The 16394-nt window shown below is 46.5% G+C and overlaps 6 protein-coding genes across 6 annotated transcripts in view; 5 read left to right on the forward strand and 1 right to left on the reverse strand.

Moving 5' to 3' along the window:
* The window catches only part of Pmar_PMAR019205 (aldo-keto reductase, putative), a gene marked incomplete at its 3' end in the record, with an annotated part of 1386 nt that extends 1354 nt beyond the window's left edge, over positions 1-32 (forward strand). Inside the window, exon 7 of the mRNA XM_002780258.1 lies at positions 1-32. Coding sequence (XP_002780304.1) covers positions 1-32 — 32 coding nt within the window.
* Positions 33-3076: 3044 nt separating this feature from the next.
* Positions 3077-4382, forward strand: Pmar_PMAR019206 (hypothetical protein). The gene is made up of 5 exons (XM_002780259.1): positions 3077-3232; positions 3278-3529; positions 3574-3642; positions 3694-3765; positions 3812-4382. The coding sequence occupies exons 1-5, from the start codon at positions 3101-3103 to the stop codon at positions 3926-3928; spliced, it is 642 nt and encodes a 213-aa protein (XP_002780305.1). The 5' UTR covers positions 3077-3100; the 3' UTR covers positions 3929-4382.
* Positions 4383-4445: 63 nt separating this feature from the next.
* Pmar_PMAR019207 (hypothetical protein) lies at positions 4446-5023 on the forward strand (the record flags this gene model as incomplete). Its single annotated transcript, XM_002780260.1, has 3 exons — positions 4446-4523; positions 4762-4866; positions 4961-5023. 3 exons carry the CDS (start codon positions 4446-4448, stop codon positions 5021-5023), a joined length of 246 nt encoding a protein of 81 aa, XP_002780306.1.
* A 2911-nt stretch (positions 5024-7934) lies between these two features.
* Pmar_PMAR019208 (hypothetical protein) lies at positions 7935-12075 on the forward strand (the record flags this gene model as incomplete). The annotated part of the gene is made up of 9 exons (XM_002780261.1): positions 7935-8256; positions 8299-8396; positions 9027-9168; positions 9212-9292; positions 9684-9769; positions 9825-9959; positions 11206-11237; positions 11281-11674; positions 11767-12075. The coding sequence occupies 9 exons, from the start codon at positions 7935-7937 to the stop codon at positions 12073-12075; spliced, it is 1599 nt and encodes a 532-aa protein (XP_002780307.1).
* A 121-nt stretch (positions 12076-12196) lies between these two features.
* Positions 12197-13135, reverse strand: Pmar_PMAR019209 (hypothetical protein; the record flags this gene model as incomplete). The annotated part of the gene is made up of 1 exon (XM_002780262.1): positions 12197-13135. One exon carries the CDS (start codon positions 13133-13135, stop codon positions 12197-12199), a length of 939 nt encoding a protein of 312 aa, XP_002780308.1.
* Positions 13136-14157: 1022 nt separating this feature from the next.
* The window catches only part of Pmar_PMAR019210 (hypothetical protein), a gene marked incomplete at both ends in the record, with an annotated part of 5847 nt that continues 3610 nt past the window's right edge, over positions 14158-16394 (forward strand). Inside the window, 9 exons of the mRNA XM_002780263.1 lie at positions 14158-14245; positions 14287-14435; positions 14484-14564; positions 14786-14832; positions 14889-14981; positions 15495-15615; positions 15873-15905; positions 16116-16184; positions 16230-16331. Of these exons, the coding sequence (XP_002780309.1) occupies positions 14158-14245; positions 14287-14435; positions 14484-14564; positions 14786-14832; positions 14889-14981; positions 15495-15615; positions 15873-15905; positions 16116-16184; positions 16230-16331 (783 nt within the window). The remainder of the gene's footprint in view (positions 14246-14286; positions 14436-14483; positions 14565-14785; positions 14833-14888; positions 14982-15494; positions 15616-15872; positions 15906-16115; positions 16185-16229; positions 16332-16394) is intronic.

A 16394-nucleotide genomic window follows, 5' to 3' on the forward strand; every position in this document is an offset into this window, starting at 1 on the left:
TATCGAGCATCAAATCTCGGTTCAAAAAATAATATGCCCTATACAACGACTGCAGACCTCTTTCGGCTCGGCAGCACTCTCCGGTCACAGTCATCTGGCGTCGCCGGACTGGCGACATCACGATCGTTAAGACGTGACGTGCAAGACGTACAAGTGCGACTGTCGCGACGCGTCTAGTGGTTGTCAGCGGCTCCCGACATCAGGCAGTACCATAGATCTCCGTAAAATAGAATCGAGAATTTCTGATCAGAGGAGGGCAGTCCCGTGTAACACGGGCCGTGTTACGTGCGATCTGGGAAGCGAGAAGGTGAAACCCGACTGATGGCGTTCTAGAAGGCCGAATACGGAAAACCATGAGTCGTTAACCACAGCACTAGCCTTTCCAACACGCAAGTTTCTAACACCATCATACAGTACGAGGATACCATCCGACCGTGTTTGGGGTGTTACGGTCGGCCGACTCGGTTGGTTTGGACGGTTCCTCAACGCGACTAGTACTCATGTGAAAATGGAGAGTAAAAATACAGACTTGAGCCAGATGGCTACGGAGCTATCTCACATGCTCATCATCTCAATTTAATTAGCAACAATGATAACTCAAACACCTAATCTCAGCATCATATATCTATCCTCTGGCCTTCCTGCCTGTCGTTACTCACTGGAGCATTTCGCGCACGCCCGATAATAATAGCAGATCATTCGGTGCCGCGACACGCCTCCCCCTCGGAGATGCTTCCAGCGTTATCTTCGGAATCGCCACAATCCCACTGCTCCTCGTTCAATCTCAATATCTCAAATGCACTCTGGCCCGGATCCGCTTCGTCCAAACATATGAGTACCTTCTCTGCCAAGTCCTTCACTACAGTACCCCAATGCAGCTGCTGTGTGCCGTCGTCGTGCGTGAGCTTACATCGAATCCTCATACCTGCTCTGTCCGGCAATGGCATCGACTCATAGTCTCTCCGCACTTGCAGTGGACATAAATTGAAGTGATTCTCCTCCGTTAAGCGCTCACCTTTACTTCCGACGATCCGGACTTTGTAGCGACGAGTGCTCAGAACCCGTACCACGAATCCAGTTCTCCACAACATGCTGTGCTTCTTCGTTGGTTGGTATATCATCACTGGATCTCCCACTCGGAATGCAAAGTCCTTACTTACTGATGGCGTTCGTCCCAGTGACTGCAATACCTTCCTGCGTTTCTCCGGCCAAAAATCGTTCAAAAATCGCCGCAGATTCGCTTCCCTACGACGCTTCCATTTCCCTTCGACACCCTCCTCTACCTGCTGGCCCAGCAGTGCTGGGTGCTATCCATCAGCGCAGCTCCGCCTCCCTCCCTGCGGATATAACCAAATCTGAGGTCATCCGCTGTCATGCCTTGACATATCCTTGGTCACCAATATCCGCCGATGACAAGGGAGATCTATTGAGTGTCCACGCGATTTCATCTGCCAGATCCTGTTTGAGTGCCGCCATAGAGTCTCCACTCCAATCCGACACCTTATATTGTCTTAAAATTGTTCTGGCCGCTCGCACTGCACTCCTGTGATGGGTTTCTGCCGCTGTAGTCCACGGTGCTCTGGGATTGGCTGGAACGAAATGAATGTTCCATCCCGCTAATTCAGGATCCCTTGCCACTGAATCCCTGGCAATCGCATTATCGGCTACCACCACTGCGAATCCGCCTTCTCTCCTCTGAGCCCTTCTGATCGCTGCCGCAATACTTGAGGAAGTCTGGTCTGGTATGGTGATCCACACCACGCTATATGTCATGAGGCAGACCACAGACAGATAGAGAAGACCCGATCCCAACGTAATGGCATCCACCGACACAGCATAAAAGGGCTCCTTACCTGCTCTCAATAGATTCTCTGGTGAAAGATCCGAGATACCCGCCCCTGAGAGCCCCGGGATATTCTCCACTCCCGCTTAGCATTTTTGAGCTGACAAGTAACACATACTGCAAGCTCATCATTCGCAAGTCGCTTCAATGATGGTGCGAAGAAACCAAACTCTATCGCTCTTTCTACACTGGCATTCGGACTGGCATGCCGCAGCTTCCTGTGAGCACTACGAATGAGTAATCTTCTAAAACCCATCCTCATCTTTGGTACATAATACGCCCAACTGGTAGCCGCATCTGTGCCATTAATCAGATAGCGTGCTATGCCATCGTCATCAATCCTTATGCATCCCAATGATCGGAGTGCCTTGGCATCCATTTCATCTGCCCATCCCAGCTGCAACGATCGCGAAAAAGATATCTTGTCTTCTTCCTGATATGCCACTGGATACTGCACATCTGAGAGTGGATACGCCGCAACCGCTCTTCTCCACAAGATGAAGGAGAAACGTAGGGCTTTCCATACTTGGAGTGCCGCATAGACATCGTACGATACCAACGCCAAGTCATCCGCAAGACTCGGACATTCCACTCTTCTCCGACCGTGTAATGATGTTTCCTCCGGAACATAACACACACTGGGGTTGGGAGAGCCTCTCCCGGAGAGGAGTTCCAACTCTCGGCTTGATGCCGAGTGGTGGAACTCCCAGAGAGTCTCTATTAGAGACTCTCTGGTCGTGGGCTAACCCTATTTCGCTTCGGCACCCTGCCCTCCGCAATTCGAGGCTTGCCCGCCCCCGCCTTTGGGGCTAAGCCCTATTTCGCATTCATCGGGAGACCACACTCGACCGTTTTGCTTTCTAGCAAGAGTCCGTTGAGGAAAAGTAAGAGAAGGCAAGATACGCAAGTGAGGAGTTCTTGGAGAATGTTGTTGACTCTGGCAGCTGTTCTTATCACACGAGCATAGTAGGGTCCAAGCTGAACCACGTCTTCTTGCTCGAAGGGCAACAGGCTTTCGCCGTCACTTGTGAGGGTGCTTATCCTTCTTGGCAGCTGCGCCTCGAAATTTGTAGGGGAACCTTTCTCAAGAGCTCCTGTGGTGTAGTGTGGCCTCCTGTAATCGCAGCATGTATGATTCTATCTTGGAAAGAATCTTTACCGGGCGATTTGGCCGTTTTATGGTGGCGGAACTCCTCATGCATCTGCCTCGTACAAATTGTCTCATTTCCTCATAGCCTCTTTCATAATTCCTTCCTGATGTGCCGTGCCTGTGCCCGCTCCCAACAGCTCCGTCTCCAGCTCGACCGAGGGGTACCAACGGTCTCGACTAAGGGCAGTAGAAGTGGGTCGATAGCCTCTGATTGTTCTTCAGTGGTGCCCAGTACTAAGGTAAGGCATTCTATTCCTATTCGAGGCCTTCTACTGGGTTTTTAGGCGTCACCTACTGATTCCTCGACGGCGCCATCAACCCCGTGTTCGGTCGAAGCTCCACCGATGAAGGTTTCTGTGGGCTCCTCCCCTACTACTACCATCCCTAGCACCACGAGGCCTCTCTGCGCGTATTTCAAGAACGACAGATGCCGCATGGGTAATGCATGCCGATTTGCGCACTCATTGAAAGAGCACAAGAACCCGAGGTTGATTTTGATGAGGAGATTTCCCCAATGCCAGCAGTCTGTCGGCCAGGTGAGCTTGCCAGTCTTCCCCTGCTAGTAAGTGGTCCCTTCCAGAGTCCCTATGTGGCCCAGCCGACGGTTGTGCCCAATCCATGTTACGCTTACGTGGCTCCCCCTGTACAGGTGAGTTCCCTCGCAGGGCGTCCTCGACAGTTATCAGTGGCTTCCCTTCAGCAACCTTATGAAGGACCAGCCTTTCCTGTAGCCAGCCCCAATGGGCCTATGGCCGTGCCGCCGCCACCACAGGTGGGTAGTTGGGTTCGTCGAGGGGAAAGTTACGGTATGATCTCAGATGTATTATTACTACCAACCGGCCGCTCAGGCAGCGCCTCCTATGTATTACGCACCAGTTATGGTGCAGAAGTCCCCCGGGGGCCCTTCGGTGGCCCCTGTAGTCGAGAATCATTAATATTATGACTTTCTTGGGGGAGTTTGTCATGCCCTCATTCCCCTAGGGTGTATAAGCGTTCCCCTAGCGAGTTAGTACAATTCCTCGTGCCTGGTGGTGGACCTGCCACCTCGAGGCAGATGTGAAACGCTCTTATTTGCAGAGCATTCTCGCTGCTACACTATTTATGCTACTTGGCGACCTCTGGTAAGACTCCCCTTCTCTGGTTGTTCCTTCCCTACTGATCGTCGTTCACTACTGATTCTCGTAATTGTTGTTTTGACGTATAATTCTTCCCTCTATTCTGGACGTTGTATAGAGTGTGCTCTCTGTGTCGGATTGTTTGTAATTCTTCATCACACTGGCGTGTGTCGTACTATTCTTACTGATGTTCCTACTACAAGTCCAGGTAGCTCCTCAAGCAAGGCATTGCCTATCTCATCGCGGTTCCGTCTTCCGTGATGGTGTACGGTTGTGTAGGAAATCGTTTGTGTTGATTAATGGGACGAATAGGAGTCTTCAGCATTTCTCTTGGGTCATGTCTATCTCATCAAATCTGATGTCCTCCGGTGCTGAGGACGTCGATATTCAGTATGCGGAGGCGGAGGGCTCTAAGGTGAGGTTCCATGGTTGGTGTACAGTGCGGACCAAAGAGTTATGCATATGTAGATTTCCGAGATGCTTTCATACGACTATAGACTACATAACGCTTCCTAAACGTTGGTGTCATCAATCGATTCACATTGTTATCATGTTGATATTATTCAAAGTTGACTTTCGAGGGCTAAGTTGAAAATACTACTTTGCATAACGGTTTGGTCCCCACCGTAGATCGTACTGTGATTTGTTGTTAGGGTGGTGTTGGTCGTCGAGGAGGAGTAACAACGCAGAAGCCTATATGCGGATATTACAAAAAGGACCGCTGCCAACTTGGCCCAGATGTGCCGGTGAGAATTACGGTAGATGCTCTCCGATAGTGTAGATCTTGGGTTAGGTTCGCGCATAGTTCTGCAAGAGCCATTCGAATCCCCATCTGATTTCAGCGCGGCGAAGGGTGGCGAGAGCGTCCCGGAAGAAGCGGGGGTCGTCGTCATCGAGTACAGCGAGCATCGCTAGCAGTTGTGATGTGGCCTCAACTCTCGATGTGAGGAATAGGAGCTCCTATTTGGTCGTAATGTTTTTCCAGGATTATACCATCTACACTGATGAAGTGGTTGGAATTGACGGATATGGTCGAGTGGAGCATCCGATGGGAGCTTATGGGGAGTCCTCTCAGGCTATGTCGATGGTAATATATCCATGTTAGTATGAACTCCCTGATGTTGCCCTTAGACCTGTCCTGGTTACTACACAGTAGATTGTTGCTATGCCGCTCCAACGTGTAATGGCGTGGCTAGAGGCAACGACATACCATCGTTCTCGATGTCGTATGGGGTGTATATAGGCAGACTGAAACCGGAGGTAGTCGGTCGCTTTAATTTGATCAAGTTGAAGTCGTTCATCGTCGATACGGAGCATCATATTTGTTCGTTTTTTCGACAGGGAAGAATGTCTTGGTGGGCGCTAAATGTCGGGTCTCGAAAGTCGACTGTGAGCCACTTGGGACGCATTGTGGCATGTAGTGTTCGAGCGTTTACTATTATCAATCTGCACGGTTCTGGGTGGTGGTTTTCTCGATCGCCCTCATATATCAGTAATGGTTCCGTTTCAATTTAATATATATAATAGCTGATTGTCACATCTATACTCTGGAGAAGTCTCATTAGTTAACGAGAAACGCAGATATTTTTTTGTTCTTTTTACCTCGAAAGAATTACGCTCCTCAGGTGGAGTCCTGTCCGGTCCGTCCGCTCCCAGTCGGTTGTGCGAATTGTACCCGAAATGTAAGTTGAAATTATATCAGGATTTTGAGTATCTTTTAGTTTAGTTGCCTTTCTTTCCTTACGCTGCCACTGCGGAGGAGCTGAGAGCATGCGCACCAGATCATTATGAAGATTAACGTATTTTTATCACATTTATCACAGCACCCAGATCTTGTCTAGGGTGACAGGGAGGAGGTTTGTTTCCGTCGTTTCGTATTGGCCTGTCTGTCACCCTCGATGAGGGTGTGGTGTGCTACCATTGCATGAGTACTATAGCACGTTAACGTCTAGGGCGTCTAGTCCTGTGAAGACGTTACTGTATTAAGTCACGAGTAGTCAAGCTACTCGACGTTTATATTGCTGATTTTTTGCATCGCTGGATACGGGATGATGGTCTGAGGATTAACAGAATCCGACTGAGGCGAGAAGTGGAAGATTTGAGGGACAAAGTTCATAATTATTGTCTCCTTGGAAGAGTTGAACGGAACGTCTATGACATGATGATTGCGTTGGTTAATGATACGCGATGAGGTTGGCTCAGCCGGTTCTCATGGAGGTCTTATGGTGACAAGAAGGGAACATTGGGTATAATGGAGTTTCACCCTAGGGATATGAAAAACATATTTCACGACTAACGTAAACCGCGTTTTCCACAGAGTATTACGCCACTTCACGTAAAACGGATGAAAGTCCGACGATATAAAATATGATATTATTCTCTATGGCTTTTTCCATATGAACATAGTAGTCACATGCAGAATACCTTGTAGTAGAATATGTTATATTTTTGGAAAGTCTGACGGAGAGTGTTGCAAGTGTTAGAAAATGCGGTTTGGAAATTGTCATTTACCGTTAAGGACTCAGCCCGAGGGCGCCAGTCTGAAAAATAGATTTCGACGATGTTGAAAATGATAGGGTAAAGCAGTGTGGGAGAATATGCACATGGTCAGCAACTACATGTGTTGGTGATAATATGAAAATTCTGAAGAGATTGGTCTCTGTACATTTCTAACTGGGTTCGTGTGTAAATTTTGGCAGTATAGTGGGGAAATTCCTGAGCTCAGGTGCTGAGGAAAGCGATTACATATATTCCTACTCCAACACTGTATAGGAAACTCCTGAGCTCAGGTGCTGAGGAAAGCGATTACATATATTCCTACTCCAACACTGTATAGGAAACTCCTAAGCTCAGCTGAGGAAAGCGATTACATATATTCCTACTCCAACACTGTATAGGAAACTCCTGAGCTCAGCTGAGGAAAGCGATTACATATATTCCTACTCCAACACTGTATAGGAAACTCCTGAGCTCAGCTGAGGAAAGCGATTACATATATTCCTACTCCAACACTGCGATAAAGCAACAAGACTTACTGATAAGCGATTCAGTTTTCTCCCTATTCATGGTTCTTGAAAACTGCGGTGCTGCCGGACTATCACCACTGGTGTCAACGATTGAGCCAGGAGCAACTACTCCCTCGGAAGGGAATCTGGACGGCTTTCGCTCGTCAGAAGAGGTCGACTCGACGACGACAAATTGGATGGAAAATTGCAGTGAAGGAATGACGAATGATGAGGGAAATTTGACTGCATGTGAGAGCGGTTCGTTAGGAGATACTACTATACGGCGTAATATTTTACTTTCTGTTTTCGGGGAGGCGAGACCGGCGGTGATTTTCTTCGAGTGTGTGGTAACTGGTTCGAAAGAGCGGTACTCAGGACGGCTTGTTGCGGCACCGAAATTGCGATTTTATTATTTTCATTCATCTGGAATTCACCATTATAACTGTGTTATTAATACGCTTGACCGTAACGGTGGTGTGAGCGTGAGGAACGGCGACTGGGGGAATCCGAAGTGGTCGTTGCGATGGGATAGCAATAGTAAGGCTGAAGTTCTGAAGAAAATGCACGCCCTTCAGAAAACGAATCATTTTCCAGGATCGTTTCAAATGGGGTGGAAGGATTCGTTATATGTCAACATTGAGCGTTTGCAACGGCGATTGGAATCTGGTGTTAAGAGTATTATTCCACGAACATACAATCTCCCTAAGGAGTTTCACAGATGGAATGCTGACAGGATTAGGGCGAGGTGTGGTAGGACCATGTGGATATTCAAGCCCCGGAGTTCTAGCTGTGGTCGCGGTATACAGCTGGTTAAAAGTAAAATGAGCGGAGCGACGCTGAAGAAAATTGCGAAGAAAAATGGTATCATTCAGAAGTACATCAGCAACCCTCTGTTGCTGAATGGCTTCAAATGTGATCTACGACTGTATGTATTGACACTGTCTGTGGACCCTCTGAAGATCTACTTATTCGACGAGGGCTTGGTTCGAATCGCCACTTTACCGTATGTTAACAAGGGGCGTTCGAAATCCCGATTTATGCATCTCACGAACTATAGCGTTAATAAGAAGAATTGTATATTTGTGAAAAACGAGGATATGCACTTTTTCGGTGATGGCAGTTTGGGAGAATTTAGTGACAGAGGTAATAATGATGATTGTGTGTTGTCCACGAGCTTTCGTTCAGGTTCAGCTCGGTCCGAATGTGCGCCGTCTGTCGCAAGCACTAATATGAGTCATAAATGGTCGTTACGGGAATTGCAACAAAACTTGATGGAATGCGGGGTATGTCGCAATTTTCCGCTAGTGAATGCGTGTGCTTAATAGGAGTTTTATGTATTTTTTCATTGTAGCTGGACTACGACAAGATGATAAAAGATGTGGAAGATGTTATCATTAAGGTGAGTGCTTGGCAGTGTTGGCTTTCCTCAGCTGAGCTCAGGAAGGAGTCTATGTACGAAATGCACAGTAAACGATGGGAATTTCCCAAAATTTCATAAAAATTTTATTTTGTCACCAACGTATGTGGTGAACATTTTTTCGCAGTGATACTCGGTTTTCGAATATGATGGCGTTTCGTTGCAATAGTGAGGTTATGTAAAATTTTTACAGTAATTCTTTTTAAAAGTAATTCGTTTACTGTAGTGAACTCAAATTTAATATATTCTTTATAATAGAATCTTCTGATGGAGTTGGAAGGAACGCATCCTTGATTGTGATATGTTACACCGTCCCAAATAGATGTGTTCGTTTCTCGCAGACGATTATTTCGGCTGAGCCTCAAATGGCCACAAACCTCCATCGGGCAACTAACTACACTTCGTGTGCGGAGCTGGATGCTCCTGTGCACCAAAATATATTCGAGGTGAATCGAACCGGGGGTCTTCCGGTTGCCAGTGCTACTGCGGTCGATAGATATACGGTTTCGACATTTTGCTTGATGCAAATTTACGACCGTGGCTCCTCGAGGTTAACGTGTGTCCGTCATTTTCCAGCTCAAGCCGGCTAGACAAACGCATCAAATCTCAGATGATCGCAGATGCATTCACACTTGTTGGTACTATATCGAATCCACGCCAAGCTGTTCAGCATTATATTAGGTTTCTGGCCATTTGATCGGTCAGGAGGGAAGATAAGAGTCCCACATCCGGGGAGTTGGAAACCTGATGGAACACAGAAAAGTACCAAGGCTGGGTCAGAGATTCGGGTTGAAATGATGATTACAGTGTTGGAGGAATATATGTTTGGTTTCCGCAGTGCTTGTGGGAGGTTACATACGAATCCGGGTAGAAGTTTACAGGAATCAATGAGAATTTCCCGAAATTTTCTCAGAATTTTATTTTGTCACCAACATATACGGTAGACCATGTGCATATTTTTGAATTGGAAAAATCTGGAAATTTTTTCCAGATTTTCCATGTCGATGTTTATCTTCTCACATTGGAGCTGATACCGCTTCGTGTGAATAGTTGCACGCAGGCACACGGAGCTCACTTCTTAACGAACTAGAAGAATTATCTTGTAGTACGGCTTCTCGCGGAGCACAACCTCTATCGAGTTTAACGGAAGCAGATTGGGCATCAATAATGGATTGGCACGATGAAGAACAGAGGGCTGGAGGTTTCAGGCGGATTTTCCCTACTCGGGATAACGCTGAGGTAGCCATATAACGACTCAGGTTCGAATCCCGGGTGGTGTCTTTTATTTCATCAGAAATACGGAAAATATCTGCTCACTGAGCGAGCATCAAACCTTCTATTTCGACTGTGGTTGGAGGCTGGCGGAGCGAAGGTGTTCGATCCGAACACGAAGGAGTTTTCATATAAACCTACAACGATTCCCGCTCAGGTGAGAAAGCTCTCCCATTCTACAGTGTGATGAACCAAACCGTTATGCAAAGTAGTATTTTCAACTTAGCCCTCGAAAGTCAACTTTGAGTAATATCAACATGATAACAATGTGAATCGATTGATGACACCAACGTTTTAGAAGCGTTACGTAGTCTATAGTCGTATGGAAGCATCTCGGAAATCTACATCTGCATAACTGTCTAGTTCGCACTGTATATTGCATGTGGTCATAAGTCACTGAATGACCCGTTTTCACCTAAACGGGATAACAAGGGAAATTGGAAAATTTTCCTGTCACAAAATTTCTCGAATGACAAAATAGAATTCCTGTACTGGTATGTCAGATATACTTTGATTGAGATAATAGGACCATCCATGCCTACCCCCATGTCGACTGTCTGTATTTCTTATCTATCTTGATGTTGTGTTATTCAGTCAGTCAGTGTTGGAACATGCGTTTGCTTATGAGGAGCACTATCTATGTTCTCTCACTACCTCTGAGAATTCACACCGAGTAAATACTCAGGTGGTGAGACAACTCCATATTTGAATAGTACACGGCAATTGAGGTGTAAATGTACAGAAAACAGCAAAAGTTTAATTGCACGTGATTGGCCATGCGCATCTCCACCGGATTATGGTAGTCATTCAGTTTCTACCGAGGCGTATTTGGTCACTTTTCATTTCGACTCGAATCCAATTTACAATCAACGATGAGGTCCGCAACTTCCTAAACTGACAATCAACGGCTCTCCGTAAAGTTTGTAAATATAGTGACGCCACAGATGATTTTACTGTTCAGAAAAATGAATTTTACTCTCCGCAAGATCCTGCACTTTGTTAGATTATCATTCGCTCTCTAGAACAATCTTGCTGTCTTGAGATCTTGATACTTTGTCGTTCATCATGAAACGGTTGAAGTAGTTCAGGGCGAAGTCCCAAAAGTGATTAAGTTAAGTTTTTCCATCTCTCTCCTGAGATTATCAACAGAGTCGTGTTGGTATGTACGGTAACGAAGAAGTTGACTATGGTGATGATGACAGTATTTCATCCTCTTGGGATGATACTGCTCAAACGTCGGACACTCATCTCTTTCATGGTGCATCATCCGAGAAAGAATGAGAGAGTGATACGGTTGAAACCAATACTGGCACTCATGGTGACGACCTTGCTTTCATGAAGAATATTCGTGCTGCTGCGCAGATGGTTACTCGAGCTTCTGGTGATATCGATTATACTGGTAGGAACCCTGTTGGCACGCCTCAAAGGGTCCTGGGTGTGAATATGGGGAACCCCATATATAAATGTATGGCTTTCAGATGCCCTAAGGGCAAAGATCTTGGCTCTTCAGTATTTGCTTGGGCTCGATCTTGGAATGTACAAACCCACCCTGATGGCCATGACTACACTATGGTTGAACGTGGGAAGCCTCGTTCATGGGATTACCCAAGGGTGTGGGATAAGATTTCTCAGGCCACGACAAATTGTCAACTTGATCCTGCTCCTCTACAACTGCTGGCTCTGTGCCTGGTCGCTCCGAGGGCCATCAGTGACCAGGTCGCCAATGGTGCTCTCAAGGATCTGAAGGATCACCAGACCTCTGACCTGCCAACTAACTCTTGTTTGTTAGCTTGGCAGGATGTCAACAATAAGCCATTTCCGAGTGAGATTGCTGATGCCTTCTCGAAGTTCATTGAGGGTTGCCGTCGCATGGTAAAGCAAGCTAGAGATGATATGGTTATCTTGAGTACGGCTGAGCGCCCACATAAGTACAATCCCATCCTACTTCTACGTGAATATGTCAGTCTCCCTGGCAAAGTCAAAGAACAGCCCCAACCATGGAGTCGAGTCCTCGTGAGAAAAAGATCATCGAGAAGATCGCTGAACACTCGGGCGGTTCTGAGATTAATTGGTCCATGCGACGCCTTCTTTATGTTGAGCTCATTGCTTCGAGCAAACGCTGGCAGTTGAAACGAGAATCACTGATGGGTTGTATGGAGCGCATCCGTACCAGTAAGTGTCCCGAAGATGTGATGGAGATATTAACGGAAACTGCCTATGAGGCAAAGTTCACTAGCATTGATACTCTCCTGAACTTGAAGAGATCTATATAGTGCGCCTGAACTATCTCGATGTTGGAGTACCCTCATCGTTTTCATCACCGAAAAGTTAACTTTCAACCCAGTCCACAAATCATCAACAACTTGGACTCACACATCATGAACATCATAAACATTAATACGAACGCAGGACAGTCCACTTTCCACGATAGTATGCCGCCATAGCTCTCAGGAATCTCTTCTCAGAAAGTCTCTTCTTCGAATATGAGGGTAGCGCGAACGTAAAAGCAGTGCCGCGGCCATACTCTGAGGAGTTCCAAGAATACGAAGTGTAGTGCTCGGTTGCAGTAGAGACCTTCGAGGCGATCTTCATTGTTATTCGTTTGTCGCCATCGAAAAAATTGTACCAAGAACGTTTCCGACGCATTGATTCACGCGATGAAAAGCGTGCTAGATATCTCGGATCAGTACTCTTGTAGGAGGTGTGTTCTTGATACGGGAAGTCTCGGGCGTGGATTCTCTCGAAAGTGTATTTCCTTTGCTGGTCCTCAATGGTACCTCTGAAAACAAGGTTGAAGGAATTCGGACGACGGTCTTTGGGAGTATCGCTTTGGTAGAGAATAGAAGTAGTGAAATCGATGGTAGGCTGATCGATATCGCAAGACAGCACTATGAGATGGATATCATGGGGAGCCTCAACAACGCTGAAACGAATCTTATCGACCGCCTTGCCGAGCTTGTTCTTGAGCTTGTCTAGAGCACTGGCTGAGTGTGAACTCTTCATCTTTTTCATGCGGACCTGGGTGGTGATAGAGGGGTAGGTTGCCACTTCGCAACTTCGGGTAATCACACTCTCACTTGAGCCGGTCGAGTTGTACATGAAAATGTCAGTAAAGTCACCTCCCAGTTCTTTGGAGACACATAAGCCGTTATTATCATCGTGGAAGTTGCAGTAAACATCGACAGGGACATCAGCAATGACACCAACATCGTTTATCGAGTCGACTTCGTCACCCATCTCTTCTACGATGTCATATCTTGATTCGACCTCGTCGCCCGTGTCTGTTACGTCCAGCAAACCTTGACTCTGCAATAGTTCGTCGTACTCATCCATAGTAAGGAACGTAGGGGCTGTTGCTCCAACACTGGGTAGATGACGGCCCAAGGCCAGACAAAAGAGTAGCAGAGACGCTACAGTGTAGAATGTTGCACCGAGGAGTATCATTCACTACAGGAAGTTACTATTTTCAGTGCGCGCAAACGTGTGAGCGCGCGCCCAAATGATCGATTTATCGCTTGCGGTCAGTACGTAACAACCTGGTCAGCATAGACTACGGATGAGGCTGCCTCGACTTCATTTCCCTCGTGCTCTCTTCACAAATCGCCATAGTCCAAGCTGTGTTAGATCGTTTCAGCGGTTGAGGGAAATAGCCTGGCGAATTTAAGTGATCGATAGGTGATTAGTAATTAGGTTTGGGACTGTAAACTTGTTGATTCTCAATGAACACAAAAAGTGACATTCTCGAAAATGTCTATGAAAACCATTTCTGAACTTTTCTAAGTGGGTGAATTATTCCGCCTTGTAAGCCGTGGATTTTTCCTGGGCGTGCTTGTCGATTCCCTAGCTCGTTCAATCTCATCGACATAAGTGGATCCTCGCATGTGAATGCCAGACAAACTCAGGTGCCATTCTGAAGTGGAATCAATTCCGTACTCGACGAGATATGACGATATGGAGAAAGCCATATATAGGGTGGCTGGCGCCCGTCCATTGACAATCCGATGCATCATAGACAGCGACATCGATCTTAGAATGTGATGTCAATGAGAAAGTGATTTCCGAGTGTATGGAAACTATCAATGTAGATCGACTATGGCTGGCACACAATTTTGGAGTTTGGGACTTCATAAGGGGTCGTTTACTATTCAACTAATCATAGGATGTACAACACGTCGTATCTTACATGTACGTGTTAGTACAAACGTGGCGCATAAATCTAGGCGCATATATCCGAGTTTCTAATTGGCATATAAAGCAATGTAGTTACTTGGCAGCAAGAAGGTGACTGCGAAAATAACAACAAGTTTTGTTATGCGTTGCCGTTGTAGTTGTTGTTATTATTGCCCTTTGTCGAGATGTCCACTGTGGAGGACTTCAGCAGAGAACTTGAAAACAAGTTAACTGCTGTTATGAGTGTTACTCCGGCGGTGAAAGAAAAATTAAGTAAGTCGAGTTCACTCACATCACATACATGTACTCTCCAGAAAGTCGCGGGAAAATGCTCGCGCGTGATCGTTTGTCGCATCTGTGCGATCCGGACCCAGGCTCTGTGCTAGAGCTCAGCTCATTAGCTGCTGATGGACTCTACGATGGGCGGTTCCCTGGGGCGGGGTTGGTGACGGCGATAGCAAAAGTAGTTGGCGTCTGCTGGTCAGTAGACCGGGGGTATATACGCGGTCAGGTATGCGGCATTTGGTGCGCTGTTATTATTAATGAGGGCTCTACTATGGGGGGGACATGGACAGGTCTGTCGTGCGAAAAGGTGAATATAGGAAGAGACGATTTCGATCGGTTCACACTCAACAGTTATGCATATGTAGATTTTCGAGACGTTTTCATACGACTATAGACTACGTAACGCTTCTCAAACGTTGGTGTCATCAATCGATTCACATTGTTATCATGTTGATATTACTCAAAGTTGACTTTCGGGGGCTAAGTTGCATAACGGTTTGGTTCATCACACTGTACACGTCTCTTCAGGCGCTTCGTCTCCAGCAAATCGCTATGGAGCTCGGTCTGCCAGCACTGTAATGGAGCCGCTATAATTTTTCCCTGGTTTTTCTCAGCGTCGTTGTTACCTCAGATACATAGTGGATTCTGGTGGCGCATTTTTGCATACTCAAGCGGAGTCCTTTCCCGAGAAATTCGGCCGCATTTTTAGCAACGAGGCGAAAATGTCTGTAGGTGTTGAGAATACATTGGAGTTTCACGGCCACCCTAGTGATATGAAAAACACCAGTGAGGAATATATTTCACGACTACTGCATATCACCGCGAATATCGCGTTTTTCACAGAGTATTACGCCACTTCACGTAAAACGGGTAGTCGTGAAACTCCAATGTTCTCTGCGTAGGCCCGGGGCTACCCTCAGCTGGCTGCAGTAGTGGGTATGTCAACTGCAGGTGGAGCTTATGTAAGTCGTATACAGTATAGTTAACACGCATATCGATTACAATGGCGAGCGCGATGTTCATCAGACTACGTTGGTACTCTAATGACATGATTATTATGCGTTGATTTATCGTGTATCGAATCGAAAGTTGATTCCGTCCTGCGGGGCGCATGAAAATACAAGTCAATTTGCTAACAAAAAAATAGAAAAAAATTAACAAAAAAAGGAAAAAAAGTGTTAACAGATTCTCGTCACTAGAATGAGGATCAAGTATAAATTTTCTTATCGAGTGGCAGTAAGAACTCGATAAGCGCCGAAGCTCAGATCCCCGCGATGTGTGACGAGATCATCATGTGCGAGACCAACGGCACGATCTACCTAGCCGGCCCTCCCTTAGTGAAAGCAGCAACAGGGGAAGTAGTCAGCGCACAAGATTTAGGAGGAGCTGTTGTTCATACTTTGGTCAGCGGTAGGGCAGTCGATCTCTGAACAACCGATAACCTCACTGGGAGCGCTCAGGAGTATCCGACCAGATTTCGCCCCTTCCTGAAGGGCACCAGGGAACGATCCCGGTTGAAGTAGAGAAGGCTGCTATTGATATGCTAAGGCATCTCACAGAGGCGCACTGTGGAAGATTTAGAAGTATTAAAACGATTACATTACCGTTGATTCAGCGCGCCGTGGAGTTCCCGAAAGACGCGCGGCAGGTAAGAGAGATGGTTTCACGTTGTTAATGTTGGAGCAATATATGTCGGCTTTCCTCACTGATTATAGGAGTTTATAAGAATTCGGGTAGAAGTTCACAAAAACCAATAAGAAATCGCCAAAATTCGCATATTGTCACCAACACGTGTAGTTGAGCATATGCATATTCCTCTTCCCCCTATACTGCGAATCATATTGATTCATGTGATCAGTTACTCGATCAAATGCTGGTTGGCGGTTGCCAAGACGGTTTCAGAGAATTCATGCCCAGTGTCGGCACAGTAGGGTGAAAAATTCCTTGGTGTTTCTCACTGCATCGTTTTTAGTCGCTCCTCGTTGGTTTTGGGCAGTTGGTTGACGGTGGTGGTCACCTCGCTTTTATGCTCGGCTGCAAGGACGAGTTGTCCGCTGAAGATGCCCGGAAAGGGGTGACACCTGATAATTATTATATATATTTAATGAAGAGAGATATATCCTATTGATAAAGTCTA

The sequence above is a fragment of the Perkinsus marinus genome, assembly GCF_000006405.1.
Source record: "Perkinsus marinus ATCC 50983 genomic scaffold scf_1104296944428, whole genome shotgun sequence".
Classification (NCBI taxonomy): domain Eukaryota; phylum Perkinsozoa; order Perkinsida; family Perkinsidae; genus Perkinsus; species Perkinsus marinus.

What these genes read in the sequence shown, in the direction of transcription:
- Pmar_PMAR019206 (XM_002780259.1), top strand. Translation starts at nt 3,101, where the DNA reads ATGTGCCGTGCCTGTGCCCGCTCCCAACAGCTCCGTCTCCAGCTCGAC. An exon ending in ACGTGGCTCCCCCTGTACAG is followed by an intron (nt 3,643 to 3,693) that starts GTGAGTTCCCTC and finishes GCTTCCCTTCAG; the next exon opens with CAACCTTATGAAGGACCAGC. An exon ending in CCGTGCCGCCGCCACCACAG is followed by an intron (nt 3,766 to 3,811) that starts GTGGGTAGTTGG and finishes GTATGATCTCAG; the next exon opens with ATGTATTATTACTACCAACC.